Source organism: Ambystoma mexicanum, chromosome 2q (assembly GCF_040938575.1).
Source record: "Ambystoma mexicanum isolate Mex_15411 chromosome 2q, UKY_AmexF1_1, whole genome shotgun sequence".
Lineage (NCBI taxonomy): Eukaryota > Metazoa > Chordata > Amphibia > Caudata > Ambystomatidae > Ambystoma > Ambystoma mexicanum.
Genome location: NC_090924.1, coordinates 1256811727 through 1256832020, shown reverse-complemented (window position 1 = coordinate 1256832020; position 20294 = coordinate 1256811727). Strand labels below are relative to the sequence as shown.

At 43.0% G+C, this 20294-nt stretch overlaps 1 protein-coding gene across 1 annotated transcript in view; it reads right to left on the bottom strand.

Annotated features, from left to right (window-relative positions):
* Window positions 1-17749, bottom strand: part of LOC138570067 (DNA excision repair protein ERCC-6-like) — a 78306-nt gene extending 60557 nt beyond the window's left edge. Inside the window, exon 1 of the mRNA XM_069648637.1 lies at window positions 17550-17749. Within this exon, the coding sequence (XP_069504738.1) occupies window positions 17550-17656 (107 nt within the window). The 5' untranslated portion in view covers window positions 17657-17749. The remainder of the gene's footprint in view (window positions 1-17549) is intronic.
* Window positions 17750-20294: the final 2545 nt, after the last annotated feature.

The window sequence follows — 20294 nt, the reverse complement described above, 5'->3', positions numbered from 1 at the left end:
TGCCACCAGGCAGGAGATCTTGCAATGGGCATCTTTCGCTAGTAGTGGTGCTTGGGTGAAGTCGTTGTACCCAGATAGCTGAAAGCAATCTCTCCCTCAACAAGGGAATAGCTGAAGATAAGCGAATCTGAAGTCAAGAAATTAAATGTGGTCATAAGGGCAGAAAACCTACGCGAAGCTCAGATAAAGTTACTCCAGAACATCTGTGGAAACCAGCGGAGAGTGACAAGTACACATACGGTGAGCCTGTGAGGACATCCCTACAAATCCTAATGCCAAAATGCCAAGATCTAAAGATAGGGGTACCCAGGCTAAATGGTGGCAACCTCAGGCTGAACAGGCAAGTCAACTTGAGAGGTGTTGGAAATAAAGGGGAGATATGGAAGTAGGACATAATAAGCAAGATACGGTGGAGGAAGAAAAAAGGGATACCCCCGGAAGCGTCTGAAATGGCATTCAGCAAAGCAGATCTCAATGAATGTTTTAGAGAGATATGGAAGTGAGACTTGCAGATAGCCTTCAGCAACATAGGTATAATTTTTATATTTTAGAATTAATTTTGATTTAAAAAAGTATTCCACACTGCACAAAACTATCTGTGCCAATGGAAGTTTAAATAACAATTCCTAGTTTTTAAACATTATAAATATGAGTTAATAGTGTTAATATGTTTGCACATAGAAAGGTTTGTATTGTCTACCCATTTGAAATATTAGTATGACTATACCTTAAAACGATTCATACTCTAATGTTACACTGTTGGCATGTCTTTATTTACTTGTAAAACTGAACTAGTTGGGTTATATGTCTTGGTTTCCAGATTAAGGTTGTATACATTAATCTGTGAATTTATCATTTAATATTACATAATGTTTGTACAGTATTTTTACATTTTCATTGTAGTGAAATGCCTTTGAAGGTGCATGAACTAATGATAGTGGGCAATTCTTTTTAGAATGTTCTGATGCAAAACTAGTTCGTAGTTACCTAAAGGGTTAGTATAGTTGAGGTAATCATACTGCATTTTTGTTCCTATAATACACTTTAGCAACCCTTTCTTTTTGAAAATGTATACTTTTTTTGATACAATTATATAAAATTGTTTATAATTGTATTTCACATTATATAGATATACTGGATAGTGTATACTTTTTATATGTATACATTTATTGTTAAATATTTTAAAGAACGGAATCGTTTTTTTCTCTCTCCAACAAGAGGTTTTTTCCTCCATTATATGATAATGAATACAAGCTTTTATGGGTTGTGTACTGGGAATACATTCAGCCTTCACAGTACCATCATAAAAAAGAAAATGAATATTCTTGTTTTATTTTATTATGAAATACATTTCTTCAATATTACTAACTCTGAAACAGAATGAAAGACAACACATACAGGTATTGAGTAAAACATTTGATAAATATGATTATATATGTGCACCGCACATATGTATACACACAGATTTGTATATTTGTTTTATATTATTATTTCTAGCCGCGGCTACATCAGCGAATGAGGCGAATGATTATGCTTCCACGGCTAAGGCAAGCAACGACTGGAGAAGTTCGATCCGCAGCTAATTGGCTCTCCTGTTCACATTGCAACCGCAGTTACAAACATTGTGGCGGATTTTAGGCACTGCATAAAATAAATTACAATAGATATTGTAGTATAAATGTGCATTCTGTCTATTTTTGCATCTTCAAGAGTGGCCATTAAAAGGGCCATTTTGGAGCAAGGAAAGGGGGGGGGTGGAAAACAAGGATGTAACAAATGGAATTCAAATAAAAAGAACATGTTTTGGGTATTTACTTTGTATCTTTATTTTTTCAAAAAAAGGGTTGGAAATATTGCCACCTAAAAAAAAAAAAAGAAAATTATTAAAGGACGGTAGTAAATCTGGTGTTCAGATATTAACTTCTTCCAATCCACAAATGTGGCACCTCCCGTGGCTACCCATGCAAGGCATCGTTCACAGAAGACTCCTCACTGAGATCGGGAGCCGGTGAAATGTCCGCTAGTGTAGTTGACACTGGTGCAGAAGTTTTGAGACATCATTCAGTGTCAGTGATGTACCACTGGTGGATGCAGGTGCTGCTGATGTCCGTGCACGTAATGCATGAGGCCCATGCTTTTTTATATTTGTGGTGCTCATGCATTTCCGAGGCATCATCCACATCATTCCAGTGGACTCACCAGAAGGTTTCATTATTGATGTTCCTAGGCTTTGTGATGTAACATTGGAAGGGCCCCATCGTAGATTTATTGCACTATGTGCATAGTACTTCCTCTGCCTCATTTTTCAAACAGTGTTCTTTCAACCTGGAAGTATCGTCAACTGTTTGCGATGGTCTTCATTCCAGTTGCTTTCTTCCTCTGTGGTGACGGATTGGGGAGCCAAGTGGCATCGTCATCACTGTTGCGATTATCATGGTAGGACATGTTGAAATGTCCAACGGGCGAGGAATATGTAAAACAATATAAATGACAATGCCTCAAAAAATTAAAATGTTACAAAAATATATATTTTTAAATGGACAAACTGAACAAATCACAATACAAGTGAAAAGAGGATTATTTGAAAAGTGGGTAAAAAGGAAGTACTAAATGATTAAATTGTCAAAATTTGCAGTCGCTTGTATAACCTTTCACTACCAAACACTGATAGCAATGATCAATATAAACTTTCGTTGTTGTGGATGGGGCGATTATTCGTGGCTATAAACCGACGCACGTGCGGATGTCCATCGCAACGTGTGATCTGATGTTTGGTTGACGCGGATAGGAGTCACGTGTAGGCGCCGAGTTGCAGCGCATGATACGATTGGCTGGCGTAACAGGTATGACTATGCATAGCCGCGTTGAAGGAGGTCAACATTCTATTGGCTAATTTCACGTGTGTGGTTTACTTCAAACAGCATGGGCATACCTGTGACAATACATTGCAACGTGTGATTGGGTCATTCACTGATGCAGATACAAGTCACGTGTAGGCGAGTATGCACGGAGCCGCAGCGCGGTACGATTGGCTGGCGCATCAGGCGCAAAGATACATAGCGCGTTGAAGGAGGAAGAAGTCCTATTGGCTAATTTCGCACACAGGATTTCGTCAAATGGCATGGATGTAGCCACATCAATACATCCATCGCAGCTTGTCACTGGCTCGTTCGTTGATGCGGCTACACAGCCAATAATGCGATTGGCTGTTAAAAACATGTAGCCGCAGCAACAGACCTTTGAAAGTGATTGGGCCTTCCATTGATGCAGATACTGCCACGTGCAGTCGCAACGCCTCATTTGGTGATGGGTTTGGTCAATCATTTAGGCACGAACACGTCATTGTGCTCAGGCATACCTGTGTGTACGGAAAACACATTTTCACGCGATTTCACCCCTCTCCAAAACACTTTTTCATGTTTTCTGTCATTGCTTTTGGTCTCTTGGTGGGTAAAGTTCATTGTGAGCCTAAGTACTTTGATTTATCTATTCCTTTTTTTACCTTTCTTGTTCCTATACCATAGTCCTTTGTCTTGTGCTTTGTAGTTGGTCAGTTTTTGTTATTTTAGCTTGTTAGATTTAAAAAAGAAAAAAAATGTTTTTGATATGAAGTGGCAGAGTCCTTTTTGTGTTGCGTTTTATTACAGTTTTTATTTTTCCTTTTTTCTCTACGGTCCTGCATTTTAATATGCCTACGACCAGCCGCGATGAGGTGGTGTGGGTAGCTTCAGCTTTAGCGCCGCAGAAGAAGCAATGTGCACAAAAAAAAAACTGTAGCTGACAGTTGCCGATATTTCCACGTAAAGGATGAACACAGCAAAAAAGAGGTTGAGGTGGTCATGTGTAATTTCTGCAGTAAGGTTTTACAGAGGGGATCTTCACACAAGCCGTCACAAATATTGGGTAAATCCACGTCAATTCAGCATCTTGTCTGTGTTCATTGGGATTAAGTGGATGAATCCTATAGGAAGGCCCATGTGAAACATAAGGTCAAAGCACATTGAGAAAGATCAGCACAGCAGACTTCCAATTCGATTGCCAACTATTTTCCACCAAGTAACACCCAACCTCAGTCCATCCAGCCTGCACTCGATCTTTTTCATTTTATCATGATGTGCAAAACCTGTTACAGTACGATCGAGGGGGGAGGTGGCACTGTAAACGCTTTGGGCAAGGCTCTTTTGGAACATACAGCCAATTATTTTTTAAGTGTCCATTTTGTTTTACACCATTATTTAGAAAAAAACCTCCAAAAATGTACACAATATTAAATGCGAAAACACTTTTTTAGCCTTTTGTTATATGTATGAATCCTAGTGTTTTTCCTCTTTCGATTTCCTACCTCTTGTCGTTATCCCCAAAATGGTCCTTTTCAGGGACAACTTTTCAGTTATTAAAATAGACAATAAAAACACATACTGTGAATATGGATCAAAAAGTAGACACCCCCAAATCCCAATTTGTTGCTTCATATAGCCGCACATGTATTTTGACAGCCGGGGCTACACAACCAATTTAGGGGGGAAAAAAGAAGGGGAAAAAAAAAGAAAAAACATCTACATGTATGGACAGTAGCTTTATGAAAAAATGTACAGATATATTTAGTGTAGTCTTTGTACACAGTTACTGTAACACTATAACTTTCCATTTATCAAAAGTACATATAAATGTGGATACTAACATGTTTATCTGGGGGGGAATGTGGTTGTACAAGTTCTTTTTATTTTACTTTCTACACATTATATATTGTTTTCATTGGCCCAATGGTCTGTATTATTGATGACAATTATGTATGGAATAACAAAACCTTAACTTTGTGCCCCCTTTTTGCGCAGCCTACGACTACAATGGCATCACTGATGACATCACAAATTGCATCACTGATGACTGTAAAGACTGGAGGGGGGGGTCTGTTCTCCTGCCCTCTAGTACAGTGTAGTCCCCAAGCCCCCACAAAGGAACGTCCACACACTATGTTAGTGATAACCCAGTTCTTTATATAAATAAGGTTCAAGTAATATACACATACAATAACACGCTTTAGGCTTAGGCAATTCTAGAATGATAAATATATACAATCTCTCAGTGGTACCACAATTACTCTTTGATTCCATTAAAATGCACCAACTGCAGACAGTTTCAAATGGCATACAAATCAATTAATAAAGTGAACCAACAATTGACAAGGGAGGAAAACAAGTTGGTTAAACAATTGGCAGAAAACTTTGTCTGGTTACCTAGATACAGTTCTGGGTGAGGTTCCTCGCACCTGGGCAACCTTTAAATAATATAATAAACAAGCCCAGTCCATATATTGTTCAGCAGAGTCTTATTTCCCCTCTACAAATGTTCTACTACCCCAATGTATCTGGTTTAGCAGAGTTCGACGTCGGGTCGTCGACAAATCCTTCTTGAGTGAACTCAATCCCTCAGGAAAAGGTGAACAATGGCTGCGAGGCAGCAGCTTCGTTCCTGGCGGTGCTTGTCAACGATCGGTCGTGGACCTCCTGTGAAGACGGTGTGCGGTGCACCTCGATGACGATAGTTTGTTGCCGCAAAGAGTTAATGAAGAACGTAGGCCCAGCAAGGGCATCGGGCCATGGCGGTTTACTATCGGGACTCGACCAAGGCTGGCTTTCAGATCTTCGTCTGAGGACTTCGGGTGGCGGGAAACCCACCGGCAGATTCTCCCACCGGCAGTGACCCTGACTTTCTCCGGCAGGGCAAAGCGGTCGACGGTGATGAGCAAGGAAGTCCTTGATTCTATGTGTTCTTAGGCAATGGAGCGTTGCGGCTTCGGTTGACGAGGACAGTCGGCGATGGACTTCACTGTCGGGGTACTGCGCTTCGAGATTCCTCAGCGTTCCCCGTCTCCTGTTGGCAGCCTTTGAGGACGGACTTCCAGGGAGCCTTGGCGAAAGTTAGCAGGTGCACGATGTTCCATCGTAGCTCCGGAAGAGGTCTCCTAGCCAGATCCTCTCTTGGATCAGTTTCTTGAAGGCACAGCAGCTTTTAGATTGCGAAGGGAAGCAGCAGTTAACCTGCTTCCAGCTCAGCTTCAAGAATAAGCATCAAAACCTAATATTAAAGAGTGGTTGAAGTAAGAGTGGTTGAAGGAATTGCAGATTTTATCGAAATATGATAAAGTCTCATTGAAAAATAAAGGTAAAGAGGAGGAGTACTTGGTTATGGGGACCATTTGAGGCACTTTATGATTGATGTAGATGTGTGAATGTAAAGAAATGGTAGGGTGATTAATATATTCTTTTCTTCTTTTCTTTCTCTTTTCTATTCTTTCTCTTCATTTCCTTTTCTCTTCTCTTTCACATTTATGTTGTCCTATGCGTTTTGGGTATGTAAGTGAGTTCATTTGGAGAAGATGACTTATGTTTCACATGGAATGGTTATCTTAATGGAATCTATAGTGAAAGTTATCTAAGATACTTTGAAACTTTGGATGTTATTGCAGAATTTTGTTAAATCTATGTGAAACTGTTATAGTTTGCAATCTAATAAAGAGATAAAAAGAATCAGCATCAAGTTCCAACTGCAGCTTCTGAACGATTTCCGTCAGTGAGAGGTCCTCAGATATACTGTTTGGTCTCTCATTCACTCTGCTGGGTCACACCTAGGCAACCAATCATCTAGAAGGGCATTCAGCATGCAGGCAGCCAATCAGGTTCAAAGTGCATTCAGGCCATTCTTGGATTGGGACAAGGAGCTACTTTTGGCTGCCCGGGCCAACTGATGCCAAACAAACACACTGATGTGAATTTAACTCTACATTTAGATCAATCCATAAAAAAGCATCAGAACACATCTATATAACATTTAAAGCATGAGGAGTCAAAAGAAATAAGCAAAATGTTACACTTGCATCTTATGTTGAGTTGGATTTGCGGAACGCTATGTACTAGCTCCTGGTTCCCCGGTAGTAGCTCCTGCTCACTGGTTAATGCCGGATCCCAGGAGCTGCTTTTACCCCATACTCATCTAATCTTAATTTCGACCCCTGCAGTAACAGGCACCGTACAAGTACACTCCAAACATTCAGTGTTGCTTCACTCTGTTACAATCGGAGAAAGAATATGACAATCCTAGACAGCCCTACATCCAAATAATAACAGACCCATAGTAATGTTACACCTTAGCCAACAGTGTGACGTAAGGCATTTCATCGGGGGACAGCCTTCAGCCACCCTGCAAGAGCCCTATACCAATTCAGCGACACCCATCGGAGGGTAGTCCATGTGCACTAGAAAAAAATTACCCAGCCACTGCTATGACACAGACAGTGTGAACCATGTCCCAGGGCAGTACACATGCAGACCAATATGCACAAATATAACTCCTGTTTCACTAAACAGGGGTACACATTTCAAGTTGCAAGCTACTAGCCAACCATAAAATTAAATGCTTACTCGACAAGAGTCGATTATCACTAGCCAATGGCTACTGCACATTTTAAGCCCTGACCATGCCACAAGACGTGCTCAATTGAAATTAGACATTTGCCACATTTGCAGAAACATCCCTTTAACCAGACATTCATTGTCACCGGATGCACCCATTCGCATCACAAGACACTCAGGATGTCACCATTTGAAGTGTGGCTCAGTATAGTGTGGAGCTTGCTGGTGCTCTGCAATGGAGCCACTCCCCTTGAGGACCCAAACGTGTTCCAAGATGCCAGACTGGGGTAGCAGCACAACGTTGACTGTAGCACACAGCCAAGCCCCCAAAGGATGTGTTAGGGAAAATTGTCTTCAAAGGCTAATTTCCCTTACCTATAGAGTCACCCAGCAGCTTTGCTGGATTTGAAGGGTTTATTTTCTCCTGCTAAGAGTGAGACTCTTTTTCCCACTCTTAGACAGATTGCTAGTGTGTGTTTTAGGCTATCTTGTGTGCTTCTGGTCTATGGGGTTTTCTCACCCTCATAGGAATCATCTTTTTAACATGTGTGGTACACAGCACCCTCCGTGCCGTACCACAGGGGTGTCATAGCGACCCCCAAACATAGACTCCATACCCTGGGACTGACTACTGTCTCCCAGGGCACGTAAAGTCCCCATTGACTTTACTAGTCAATTCTTATGAACTAAACCAGTACAGCCAATCTTACTATGGAAGTACTGGGAAGGGTTAATAGTTTTTCCCCAACGTTCATTTTCGAGGGGGTACCATACAGTCCCTCTCTCAAATGTTTCTGGCTGGTGGCAGTGGTTACTACCATAAACTCTACTCCAGTAGGTTTTTATTGCCAGAACTTTGATAATATTTCTTTCTCGCGTCTTTCTCTAGAATCCTAACCCAGGTCGGGGATCCTTTGTTCGTCCTTTTGGTGGCCTTCTGCACAGAAGCCCTCCTCTCGGCGCCACCGAGTCTGGGGTAGACAGGATGTGTGGGAGAGGGAATAGGCACCCTGGACAGGGTTGCCTACGCAACCCAAGTCACATTCTGCCCCGATAGGCAGATTCTCCCGCCAGGAGAGCCACCCCACTGTGTGAGTGACAGCTAGGCTGTATGAATGGGGGTCTTGCTGCATAAAAGCAGGGTCCTGAGGACTGGAGGACAAGAAGTCGCCACTGGAACCAAGAAACCGAAGAGGAGAGAAGCTAAAGACATCTGCTACGACTGAACCACTGGTGAAACCCTGCTGCAGATCCTCACCACTTTTCTCCAACGACTTGAGAAGATCTTGGTGGGGCCAACCAGTTCGCCAATCGCCTTCCCGGATCTGCCTTGGTCGAATCTCCAGTGCCAAGCTCCAGGAGACCGGATAGCCAGGCACCCGTCCACCCGGACGTACCTTTTATTTGTTTGGCAGCACCGCGGCTGGTTTCATCCCAGGGATGGTTTCATCCCTGGGCAGTGCAGTAACTCGAACCTTCCCCCCACGACGAGAGCCTCTCCTCCTCTGCTGGATCTCCCGAACTGCAGGAACTAGAGCCACCGCAGGAGCCTCTTCTACTTCAAAGGTACATTGTTCCGCCAGGCCTCCCGTTTCATTGGGTTTCGCTAAAGGTGTTTTAAATCCTTTACTTACCTACTGGGTTGGCCACCACTCTCGTCTAACATTGTCTTTCACCCTCTGCAACCGGCTTTTCGAATCGTTAAACAAAGACTTGACTGCAGCTACTAGAACATTTTAATCCTGGGCACATTGCTTGGTACCATTGACACTGGCACAGGCCTATTGACTCTGGCTAAATCTGTTACAACTGCCTTCTCTAGATTGATTGTCACCTAGAAAGGTGTTGGTGCACCTAACTCTTATAACCACCTTTTCCTTCCCTCTTTTTAAACTTGTGAAGTGCCATGTTGCTTGGTTTTCACCAAAGTACTGTTGATGCTAAAGTCCTGCCTTGCTTAACTTGTTCACAATCCACTTGGGAAGTGTTGCTGGTGTGTTTGAGAGGTTAATTCTGTATAACTTGTTCTTTCCCTCCCTCTAAAGAAATTGTAGAGTGCAATTTCTGCTTAGTTTAACACTGTGCCGTTTTGCTCAGTTTTCACTCTTGCTCAAACTTGTCTACAATTTAAATAGGGAGTTGTGTATACTTTTCTTTACTGATTTAACTTGCTTTAATAATAGTGATTTGTGTGTGAACATCAGAGTGTATAAAATATATATATTCTTTTTGATACCAAGCTTTGGTCAGCGTTTCCTTGTTCCATAGTACTGTAGTTCTAATGTGTAAACCCTTAATACTGCTCATCTCCCTCTTGAGACAAGTCTGACTGCTTAGCCACAGCTACCAACTAAATCTTTTTGGTACAGACTGATGACAAGGGGGTTTTTCTTGCATATACCTGTAGTCGTAATCTTCTGTAGTGCTCCATAAGGGAATTGCACAGGATTCTGCCTAACGGGATGTTAGCGCTGCCTGCTCTGTGGGGCACAAAATGCACATGCCAGAGGATTCCTCTGCTGTACTACACTAGTCAAAGGAATGGGTCATTGTTTTCCAATTTTGCAGTTTGGCCACGTCATCCTGCTAAAAAGCAGGGCATCATGCACAGAGAAGGCAGAAGAATTTTAAACAAATTACTCTTAACTATCCCAAACCATGGGAGCAGCTGATCTCTTCGAGCTACTGCCAAGCAATATGCTTGAGAGCCAAAGACTTCGAGTTAGCCCTTCCCCTATTAAGGTTCAAGCAAAACGTTATTACCCAAGACCTTGTCCCTACTTAAGGGTAGGGATTCTCATGTGGAGTTTACAGGCTGCTTTAGTCCTTTTGTTTGGGGTCAGGGGACCACAAACCAAAGACAGATGCTGCGGACGGCAGCTTGTGAGGGCCACCACCGCAAGGTTCTGACTCCACCCTGTATATTTTGGGGAAGAAGGGTTGGGAGGGATCGCACTGCGAAGCAGCCCTGCTGCTACACTCCTTGCACACTCACCAATTTTCCATCCCAGCTCCGGCTGAGCCTTCCTTCCACCCTCCATGCTGCTTCCCCAAAACCTAGGCGTACTGTGAGTCGCACAATGGGACGCAGCCTTTTGTGCATCACATATTAGGGTAATCAGTCTAGAAACCACAATCAAAGAAGCAGGTTTATGTTTATTTGTACGTAGCTTAGAAAAGCTCAGGGCATGGGTGACAATTGGGGGTAGGGCGTGGATGATCTATATATGCTGGTCCTCCACCATGGGACGATTACTTTTCATCGTTATGGGTTCTTTCAGCAATTCTCACCATTGGTGCAATTTAAGAAGATGTAGATGGTGCAATTTAAGAAGATGTAGATGGAGACCAGACAGATTTAATGTGAGCCATGTCTTAAGAAAGTCCAGGTTACTTTATTTACATGTATTTGATACACAAAAGACCACCCATCATCCCTCATCTATTCCAGCACAGTCCCCCAACTATTCTTGATGTTAACGATATTGTCGCATCGTATATCGATTTTCAAAATATATCTCCAAAACTCGTCATCGCCCAGTCCTACACCCAAATGGCAAAATTCAGAGCACTCACCCACCAAGCACTCAAAATTCTTCTAAGCCAGGGGTCTACAACTGGTTGCTCTGAAGATATTTTGGATTACAACTCTCATGATCACTCACCATTGACTGTTGTGGCTAGAGCTGGGAGTTGTATGCAAAAACATTTTGAGAGCCGAAGATTAATGATAAATGTACTAAGCGGTGAGATGACCAGCACAAGCAGACTACATTCAACCAGTAACTACACACATCTAGATTAAGTTTTTCTGTTGTCTTATTTACATAACAATTTTCGGTTGTCAAGGGGCCTGCGGAAGGTCAATGTGGCATGCAATGTCTACTTATTTACAAGAACTATAAAGTAATCAAGCCTTGTCAAAATACACAACTATCTGTCAAGAAAACAAGCATTCATGCTAAAGGAATAGATCACGCTCAGAAATGTTATTGTCCCGAGCGTTCGGGCATGTGGTTTTAAGGTAACTGATCGATCGTAAAAACATTTCCTATGCACCTTACCTTAGTTTCCCTCACTTTTAAACATGCAAAATCAACAAGTGGGGCATTGGAGCCATTCGTGCCAAATTCCCCAGTGACAGCAGATAGTACAGGGGATTTTCACACACTGTGCTGCAACCCGAAGTATACCATTTGTAGTATATTTGTGCCATCAACATCAGCAACAAAATAAAATACAAATGAGCTTTTATGAATAGTAGTTTCAATTTTTCAGGGAAACGATACGCTCACTTGTATATAATCCGATATGGCATTTATAACGCGCCTATACACAAGAGTTTCAACGCGTGACAAGGCAAGGGAGGGGGACCAGAGGGAAGACTGACAACGATTTTACTAGGCCAGGTGACTGAGATCGTGCAAGTGCAGGGGGGAGGCAAAAGTGCAGGGGGAAAGGTGTAAGGGGTAGTGCAGTAAATAGGATAACAATAAAATAAATAAGACAATAAATAAAATAAACAAACAAATGACAAATAAAAGTGCACCCAGCTGGTGGCAAGTCTATGAGGGACATGAAAGAATGGTTGGTGCCCTTTTACGCTCACCTACTTAACAATCCATCCCCCTCCATTATAACCCACTACAGTACTGGGTGGGTAGGAACGGCCAAGGTGCCAAATACTGTGTACACTTCAAAGTTATCTTCCACACAGGGGCCATTGTTCACATGGCCTTCCCAGACCCAGTGTCTCCAGGCTACCCTCTTCCAGACCCCGCCCCTGCAATCCACATGAAGTGTTTCTCCCATCAGCAGTGTTCTGGGCCTCGTCTGCATGCCTCATGCCCATCCATCCCCCTTCCAATATCAATGGCAGTTTGCACCTGTGGCCCTGCGCTCCCAAGGGGGCTGGAAGTGTGGGAACGGCCAAGGTGCCAAACACCATGTACACTTCAAAGTAATCTTCTGCACAGGGGCCATTGTTCACACGGCCTCCCCAGGCCCATTGTCTCAAAGATCCCCTCTTGCAGACCATGCCAGAAACATGTCACACATTCACATACACACCCACTTTTCTAATCCTTTATAAACCCGCAAACCAATATTTGCCATCAAGCAAAGGTACACTGAGGCTTGGTGTCTGTAAATCCCTCTGCTAGACGCAAACCACATCCACACATGCAGTGCATGGCACTAGCATTGATGGCCTATGGTGGGTAAGATTTTCATAGCAATGATTAATCGTCTGACCTGTGTCAACCCCATAACTAACAGAACATTTTGCTTTAGCTGTGTATTATTTTGCCAAACACCTCGGCGAGTGGGCACCTTTTTACACACAGATAGTATTTTGGTCTTTTGATGTGTGCGATTTTTTGGGATAGGTCACCATAGCATCCAAATTGTCTTTTCAAATGTATCCTCTTTGTCAACTTTTTGGCAAGAAGTGCCTGTTCTTGGATGCCATACAGTGCAACTCTGGGTTTTGCTTTTCATGAGCCCATCCCAGTGTCCTTCCCTTGTGTTCCCCCAAACCCCTTCCACCACCCTTCCTCTTCTCTCCTCAACCTACCTACTGTATGGTGCTGTCTCTTATCATTTCTAAATGCTTTTCTGTAGACTATTCTGCACTCCTCACTAAAACAGGTAGGACGAAGTTTAAAAAGACATCCTGTTCTCCAATCATGGTCTGTTTCAGACAGACACAAATGGAATCTTAGGTTACACCAGACTTTCAGTGGCTTGTATTATCTGTTTTATTTACCTTGAGTGTAACGGTTGTCCAAAAATAACTAAATCACTAGCACTATTGATGGGTAAAAAAGCATTCATGATTGCGTGGCATTGGTGGATGCCTGCAAACAATTTGTTTATTTTTCGGGCATATTTCAAATGCATTGATGGTCGGCGGTGCTCAACGCTTCCATGTAGTGAAGGCAAGCTTGTGTGGAGTTCACACCGACACGTCTTGTACGGTATGTTTTAGTTTTTGTGGCCTTCATTCACAAAAACGAAAGCTACCAGGCAGACACGCTCCAAACAAGGTTCAATTGTTATTCGACCTCGGGCGAAAGGGAGGAATCGCTATGGCTTGAAGGACAGGAGTTGTCGAATACTGGCAGAAATGATAACATTCACTATTTTGAAACTGGACATTGCAACATTTACTTTCAATCTATGCAAAATGTTGTTCTGAGCGGACACTCTGCATTACGCCAAAACTACCAAATATAATGTAAATTCAACTATTCAACTTTTTTTGCTATTTGAAACGGCATTTGGGCTGTATGCATATGGAACAATTCAACTACGTGTCAATATGCCATTTGATGAAAAAACGTTATTCCGTAGATTACATATTTAAAAAAGCAATCGCACAACTTGCGGCATGTTTACAAGTCTACTAATAATGCATATTTGTGCACAGTTTAAAGACAAATTAGTAAAGGTTTCATTTACTGACCGGTATTGCTTACTTACATTGTTATGTTATGAGTTGTTAGTTGGAGCACATTGTGATGATCATTTATCGATGATCCGCAAAGACAACCTGTAAGAAGGCTAGTGATATCTGAACCACTTCATCCCATGGCATATCATGGTGTGCTATCAAAGTTGTATTATCGGATGTGCCGGGTGAAGAACATTTTCCAAGGGGACTTGGTTTGCATGACGAAATTTAATGTTGCCAGTTTTGTTACATTTTTTTAAAATGTAGCAGGTGCCCCTCTCTAGAAAGAACATGGCACGATAACCCGTTATGTGTTTTTTTCACGCTGAGTTTCCGCAGCCATCGATCGCCTTTGCTCAATGTACCTTTCACAGATGGGAAATATCGATTTGCATATCAGTCTTTGTCCCGCCCACATGGGCAGTCCAGCACCGAAATGCTATGGCAATTCCCTTCTGAACAAGAGCACTTACAGCAACCCCATACACTTGTTTCAGCCTTGTTGGGCCTCATCAGTGAGGGAGTTGTGCCTCTCCGAGCACAGTGAGCATGGAGTCCATGTCTGGGTTCCCCAAGGGAACTTAGGGTCACCAACCCCAAGTTCGTTGCAAATATTCCGTTATAATGCTGTCTATCTGTTCCATTTTTCTGTCAGCTTCTGCATTCCATTGGGAGCTATACTTAATCCACAGAGCTAACACACATCGTAGACTCAAACTTTCTCTGATGTTTTCTGTGCGTTTCCATTGTTTGTGTATTGCGTTCATTATTAGGTTTCATCTGGTAGAGAATTACAGGGTAAATGGATACATTTGAATAATGACCAGCTGCTAAAATATATTTTTATTATGTTTTCTACACAGCTATATTGTACCGTTCTGCAAATGCCATAGTTTCCAGGTAGTTTCTTCAGCCAGCAGCGGCAGATACGCCTAAACGGATGGATTTCCATTACGCTGATGTGAGACGATCGCCCGGGTCCGATGTGCCCTTTGGTGGTACGACCGACAAGGAGCAACCTGTCATCGTTTACGGTCTAGCAAGAAGCTGATGCCGAAGTCTTGCGATTCAAGGTGCGTCGAATGCGCATCTTCTCCCGAAAGGAACAGTGTGTGTGCCATGATAAAGTTTTGATGCTCTAACCCAAGGACATTCAAAAATTGGTGGTTAATCGAAATCAGTGGATCATGGTTGTTCTCTGAGCATTTTTTGTGAAATAAAAGCACATTATAATTTGCACAGTATTGATGTTTACTTTAGAAATTGTGTTTTCTATTCCGATTTGGGATGCGCTGAGCTGTGAGAGGATGTGTTGATTTTCCGGGTTCTGCGTCAACTGACGTTAAGATGTAGGTGATTACTGGGCACGTTTGGCTACGCTGCCCACTAACGTCATGAAAATAGGAGGAGAATACTGCTAGGAATAGTGATGTCAGCTTCAGGGGCGGGTGATATGATTTAGTGCCGCAAGGGCACTTGAACTTAGGGCGATGCGGCAACAGAAAACATTGGCACAAGATGGTTGCGCCCCACTCGATTTTGCTTGTGTAAAAATGAGGAAAACTAAGGTAAGGTGCATAGGAAATATTAGTACGACCGATCACAGTTTGCTTAAAACCACATGCCCGAACGCTCGGGACAATATGATATGATAAGGCATTTGTAACGCGCCTATACACAAGTGTTTCAAGGCGCGACGAGGCAGGGGGGGGACAAGGGGAGACAGACAACGATCCTACTAGGCAGGTGTCATTCAGATCGTGCAAGGGTAGAGGGGAAGGGAAAAGTGCAATACAGGGTTAAGAATACAAGATAAATAATAGGGCCAGCTGGTGGCACGTGCAAGGTAAGTGCCGGGAGGAGGGGCTGTAGGATACAGAGACAGTCCCGTAGTGCAGGGAGGCAGTGCAGGAAGAGTGGCTGGGCCAAGGACCAAGATCGGTGAGTGGCCCAGTTGCAGATTCAGTGCTTTTAGCAGGGGAGAGAGTCAGAGAAAGCAGAGGCAAAGAGGAAGGTTTTGAGGTGCTTCCGGAACCGGAGATGGTTCTCCCCAAGTTTCAGTGGGGCAGGAAGGCTGTTCCAGAGGGAGGCCCCTGCTGCGGATTTTTGAGTGCACTATTCCTTTAAGCATTGCATTTGGTGCAAATTGTAGTTGCTTTGCGAATTATTGCAGAGTATGGCTTCCAGTAGCAACTATTTCCATATGCATCTTCCTGCTGTCACTACACCATAGCAATGTATTATGAAAGTCATAATTAGTGCTATGACATCACATCAGTGGGACCAAGCATTTTTTTCTGCTAGGTATTGTTTTGTTTAGGGTGCTGTGGAACTTGTGACTCTCAATACAAACTTGGCGGTACTAGTTCTGCGTTTCCGACACGCGTGGAAAATCCACCTAATAACGTGGCAAAATGGCAATGTTGATCCCCAGTCCCGGAGTCCAAAGGACTTCTTTGGGAATTTTATGGAATTTACCATTAGCGGCAATTCCACCTCTGGTAAATCCTCAATTTTTAGGATGTCAAAGTGCTGGAGATACTTCCTCAACTTTACCTTAAACTCGTAATTTTTAGGTGCAGTAAATTGGTGATACGACAGTGATTATCAAATTACATTTATCTCCATATTTCCTGGACCGAATACATCATGCATCCACTCCACACCCTTTGCCATGCTGGACCACAAGAGACAGCGAGGGCTGGACCACACGAGACAGCAGAGGGGTTTGGAAAAAGGGACAACGGGCAATACCCAACAACATGAAATTATAGAAGGGTAGCTTTTAACTACGGGTTGACAGACTGGTCACAGGAGCTTAAAAAATATGCCATCAAAATCCATGGGGTTGTGTGCGGCTGCTGACTGTGCCTGTTCACTCTGAAAAGGACACAGCTGGGTCCCAGCCCTGCATGAGCGGTAAACAATGCATACTTGCCAACCCTACTGATTTAGGCAGTAGGCGACTGCTTTTTAAGCAGTCCTACTGCCTACAAATTTGGGTGACAGATCCTACTGCTTTTTACAGGGGCAGGTCATTTAGGTGCCTAAGGCAGGCTGCTTGAGACTGGCACCAGGACAAAGCATGCAACACATTAGTTACTCTGTGTGCAGTGGGCGGGTAAGTGATTACTTTGAGTGATGGGCTCAGGCCAATCCAGTGACCTGACAGCTACATGACTCTGCCCTGCACTCTAGCCGGGGCAGACCTTAGGTGAACCACCAGTGAAGGTAAGTGGCAGAGCGTACCACCATCACACAGCATCTACATCAGTCTGAGGAGGCTATAGTGTTCAACCTGCACTGCAGCAATACAAATGTATTGCCCGGATGCTGCTGCAGAGCAGTGGCAAACGTTACCTACCAGCTCTGTGTGATTATCTTCTGTGAAGTTAGGCAACTGAATTCGGGTTTAACTTAACATTCAGAATTATACATTTGAACATCTTTCCACATTGTGCTATTTGATGGGTTGTGTATTTTGGAATGCTCCAGTGGTTCCAACAATGTATGTTTTGTATTTTCCTGTGATGTAATTGTTATGCTAAGTATTATTTTTGAAACTGGAAAAATCCTAACTCTTTTTGGGCACAGATTGTTGGCAAGTGTGACAATGTAGGGCAGTGTAAATCAAGTGCCAGGAGACGAGCCCTCGCCCCACTGCACGGTTCCGCTGCAGTTACCTCTCATATTCCGCAATCTGATCGTCTGTGATGCTGATGCTCCGGGACAGGGTGGCGGGCATAGACTCGCTGCCGCTGCGGCGGGGCGATGCCTCCTGCGTCTCCATCCTCTGGCTGACGGCGCGCAGCTGCCTATGGACCGCAGAAGCACTCCATCTGACGCTGACACTGCAGCCCGACTCTCGCGCCGCTATTCAAAATATCCCCCCCACAATGCTTTGCGCTGAGGTTTATATAAATGTGGCTGCGCGTGTGCACGGGTCGGCGAAATGGGACCTTACGTTATCGTATCAGCCGTGGTGGAACATGAAACGTATTTAAAACACGAACTGCCACGAACCTCGAACCTAAGTATTACGACTAATTGCCAATAGTAGCAGGGGTCTAAAATGTGATTATTATGATTTATGCATGTGCAAATTAGAAAAATATAAAATCGATTAAAACTTTTTAACAGTATTTAGAATTTAATTTTGGTCAGTATGGACGTTTAAAAAATAAAATAGTACAACTTCGGAAATACCAAAGATGAGTAGCCTGTTTTGTATTGATGTACAGTACATCCGCCTCTTTCTGAAAGCTAATAAACTGCTACTTCAACATGTCCCAGCCAGCAAGCAAGGTAGCAGAACCAGTCCTTTCTCTATGTCACCTATTACACTACTGACGTCTCACTGTCTGACAGCTATTCGGCAATTCATTATTTGGATGGACCAGAATTGATTTGCTGTCACAGAGTTCATTTGTGTGTTTAAATATTTGTATTCACTTTTAAGAAAAAGTCAAATGATAGGTCACAGAAGCTAGTTCCTATAATTCTATGACAAGACCGAAGGCTCGGATTATGCCTCTTTGTTTGCTGCTCGAGTACCATATAAATGCACATTTCTTATTGACTTCGTTTGGTGTGTATGAGAGCTAGTGCTATTTTTCGTGTTGTGAGGTGCGAGTGATAGCAGCTTATCAGCGCAGAGCGGCGGCTTCGCAGGCGAGGGGGAACGGTTCCGCTGGGGAATTTCAAGTTCAAAAAGTTTCATTGAGTTTATAACAGAGACAACAGTAGACAGTTGCCAAATCCCTCAGAGCGAAACAGAAGATCATAAATCAAATGACAAAGGTGTGTCACATACAAAACATAGGTGAAGGATAGAGCTATAGGTAAACAAGAGGGGCCACAACATATGAAAAACATGTGATGGATGACCAGGAGAAGAAATAGTTGGCAATAATTACTTGGTCCATGACGTATTCTGTTATGCGGCGTTAGTACAGATAATGTAATTAGACTCTTGAAGCAAATTAAACATTTGTTATAAAATCAATTCAATAAAATGTCTGACTGCGGGTGTGCACCCGTGTGTACCAAAAGTGAAGGATACATTGGAGAGTAATCCTAAACCATACTGTCCCTCAATTTCACTTCCTCTTTCTTTGCCCATTCGAGGATGCGTCCAGGGAACTTTGCAATCCCGTCCATTCCATGTCGATACGATCTCAATTTCCGGATTGTTTGTTGTCCGCCACTGTATCTAATAGAAAAAATAAAGTAACCAGTGACTTTAAATCGAAAGAGGGTGGGACAATCGTAAAGTAAACTGCAATTTCTACTTATTATCCTTTGTGCTTTTAATAAATCTGTAACACTTTAATGTATTCATCTTAAACCATTTCAATAAATTGCAGTAACACCTGTAACACATTCCAGTACCTTTTACATTCCATACATATATTATGATTGATAGGGTGGGATAATCCTTCGCCTCCGTGTCTTTAATAGAATTATGACTTTCTGGAACGAATGTGTTGAAAATCTGAATTCTATGACAAGGCTCGGATTATGCTCGTTCAAAGCTTACTCACCACTAACGATGCCATTGGTTTAAAATAGAAAGTTTTTAATGTTGATTCATTCGACCAATCTGCCGATGGCATAATGTCCTCTACTCTGGCTCCTATGTTGAAAGCCTGGGTAGCCATCGCTCCTCTTGCCGAGTGAGCCCCATATTTTACTACATCAATGCCTGCCTGTTCCATCACCCATCTAAGCCACCTGGCTATGGTAGCCGGTGTTATGGCCTTAAAAGGTTTACAAATAGCTATTAGTAACTGAGATACTCCTGGGGGTCTCACTTCCCTTGTCATATCCTCATATGCCGCTAAGCATAGTTGTGGTTGTCCCGGAAAAGATTTGTAAGATATGGATCTCAAACCTGTCTTAGTCCTCCTCATTATGAGAAAGGACAGTCCGTTCGGTGGCACACTCTTCCTATTAATCTATAGTGCTCTGACGTCTGAGGACCTTTTACAAGCCAATAGGCATAGTAACATGGCTAGCTTGCCTGAAATAGCCTTTCTGGATAGCTCCTGATTATCTGGCCATGATAGAAATAATTAAAAAAACCGTGTTGACATCCCACAATTGAGTGTATTTTTCACTGGGGGGTCTAGTAATCTTTACCCCCCTTACTAGTCTACAGATCAGGGGACGTTCACATATCGCTATCCCTTCGATCCTTGGGTGACTTGCCGATATCGCTGACCTGGCCGTATTGATTGTTCTGTATGCTTTCCCTTGGGTTGCTAACTGTGCTAAGAAATTTGCTACATGTACTACATCGGTTCCATCGGGATGAATGTTACTCTCCAAACACCAGCTACTCCATCTAGCCCATGCAGATTTATAGGCCCTGTGTGTCCCTGGTACCCAGGATTTGTTAATGATGCATTCAGCCTCATTCGATAGTC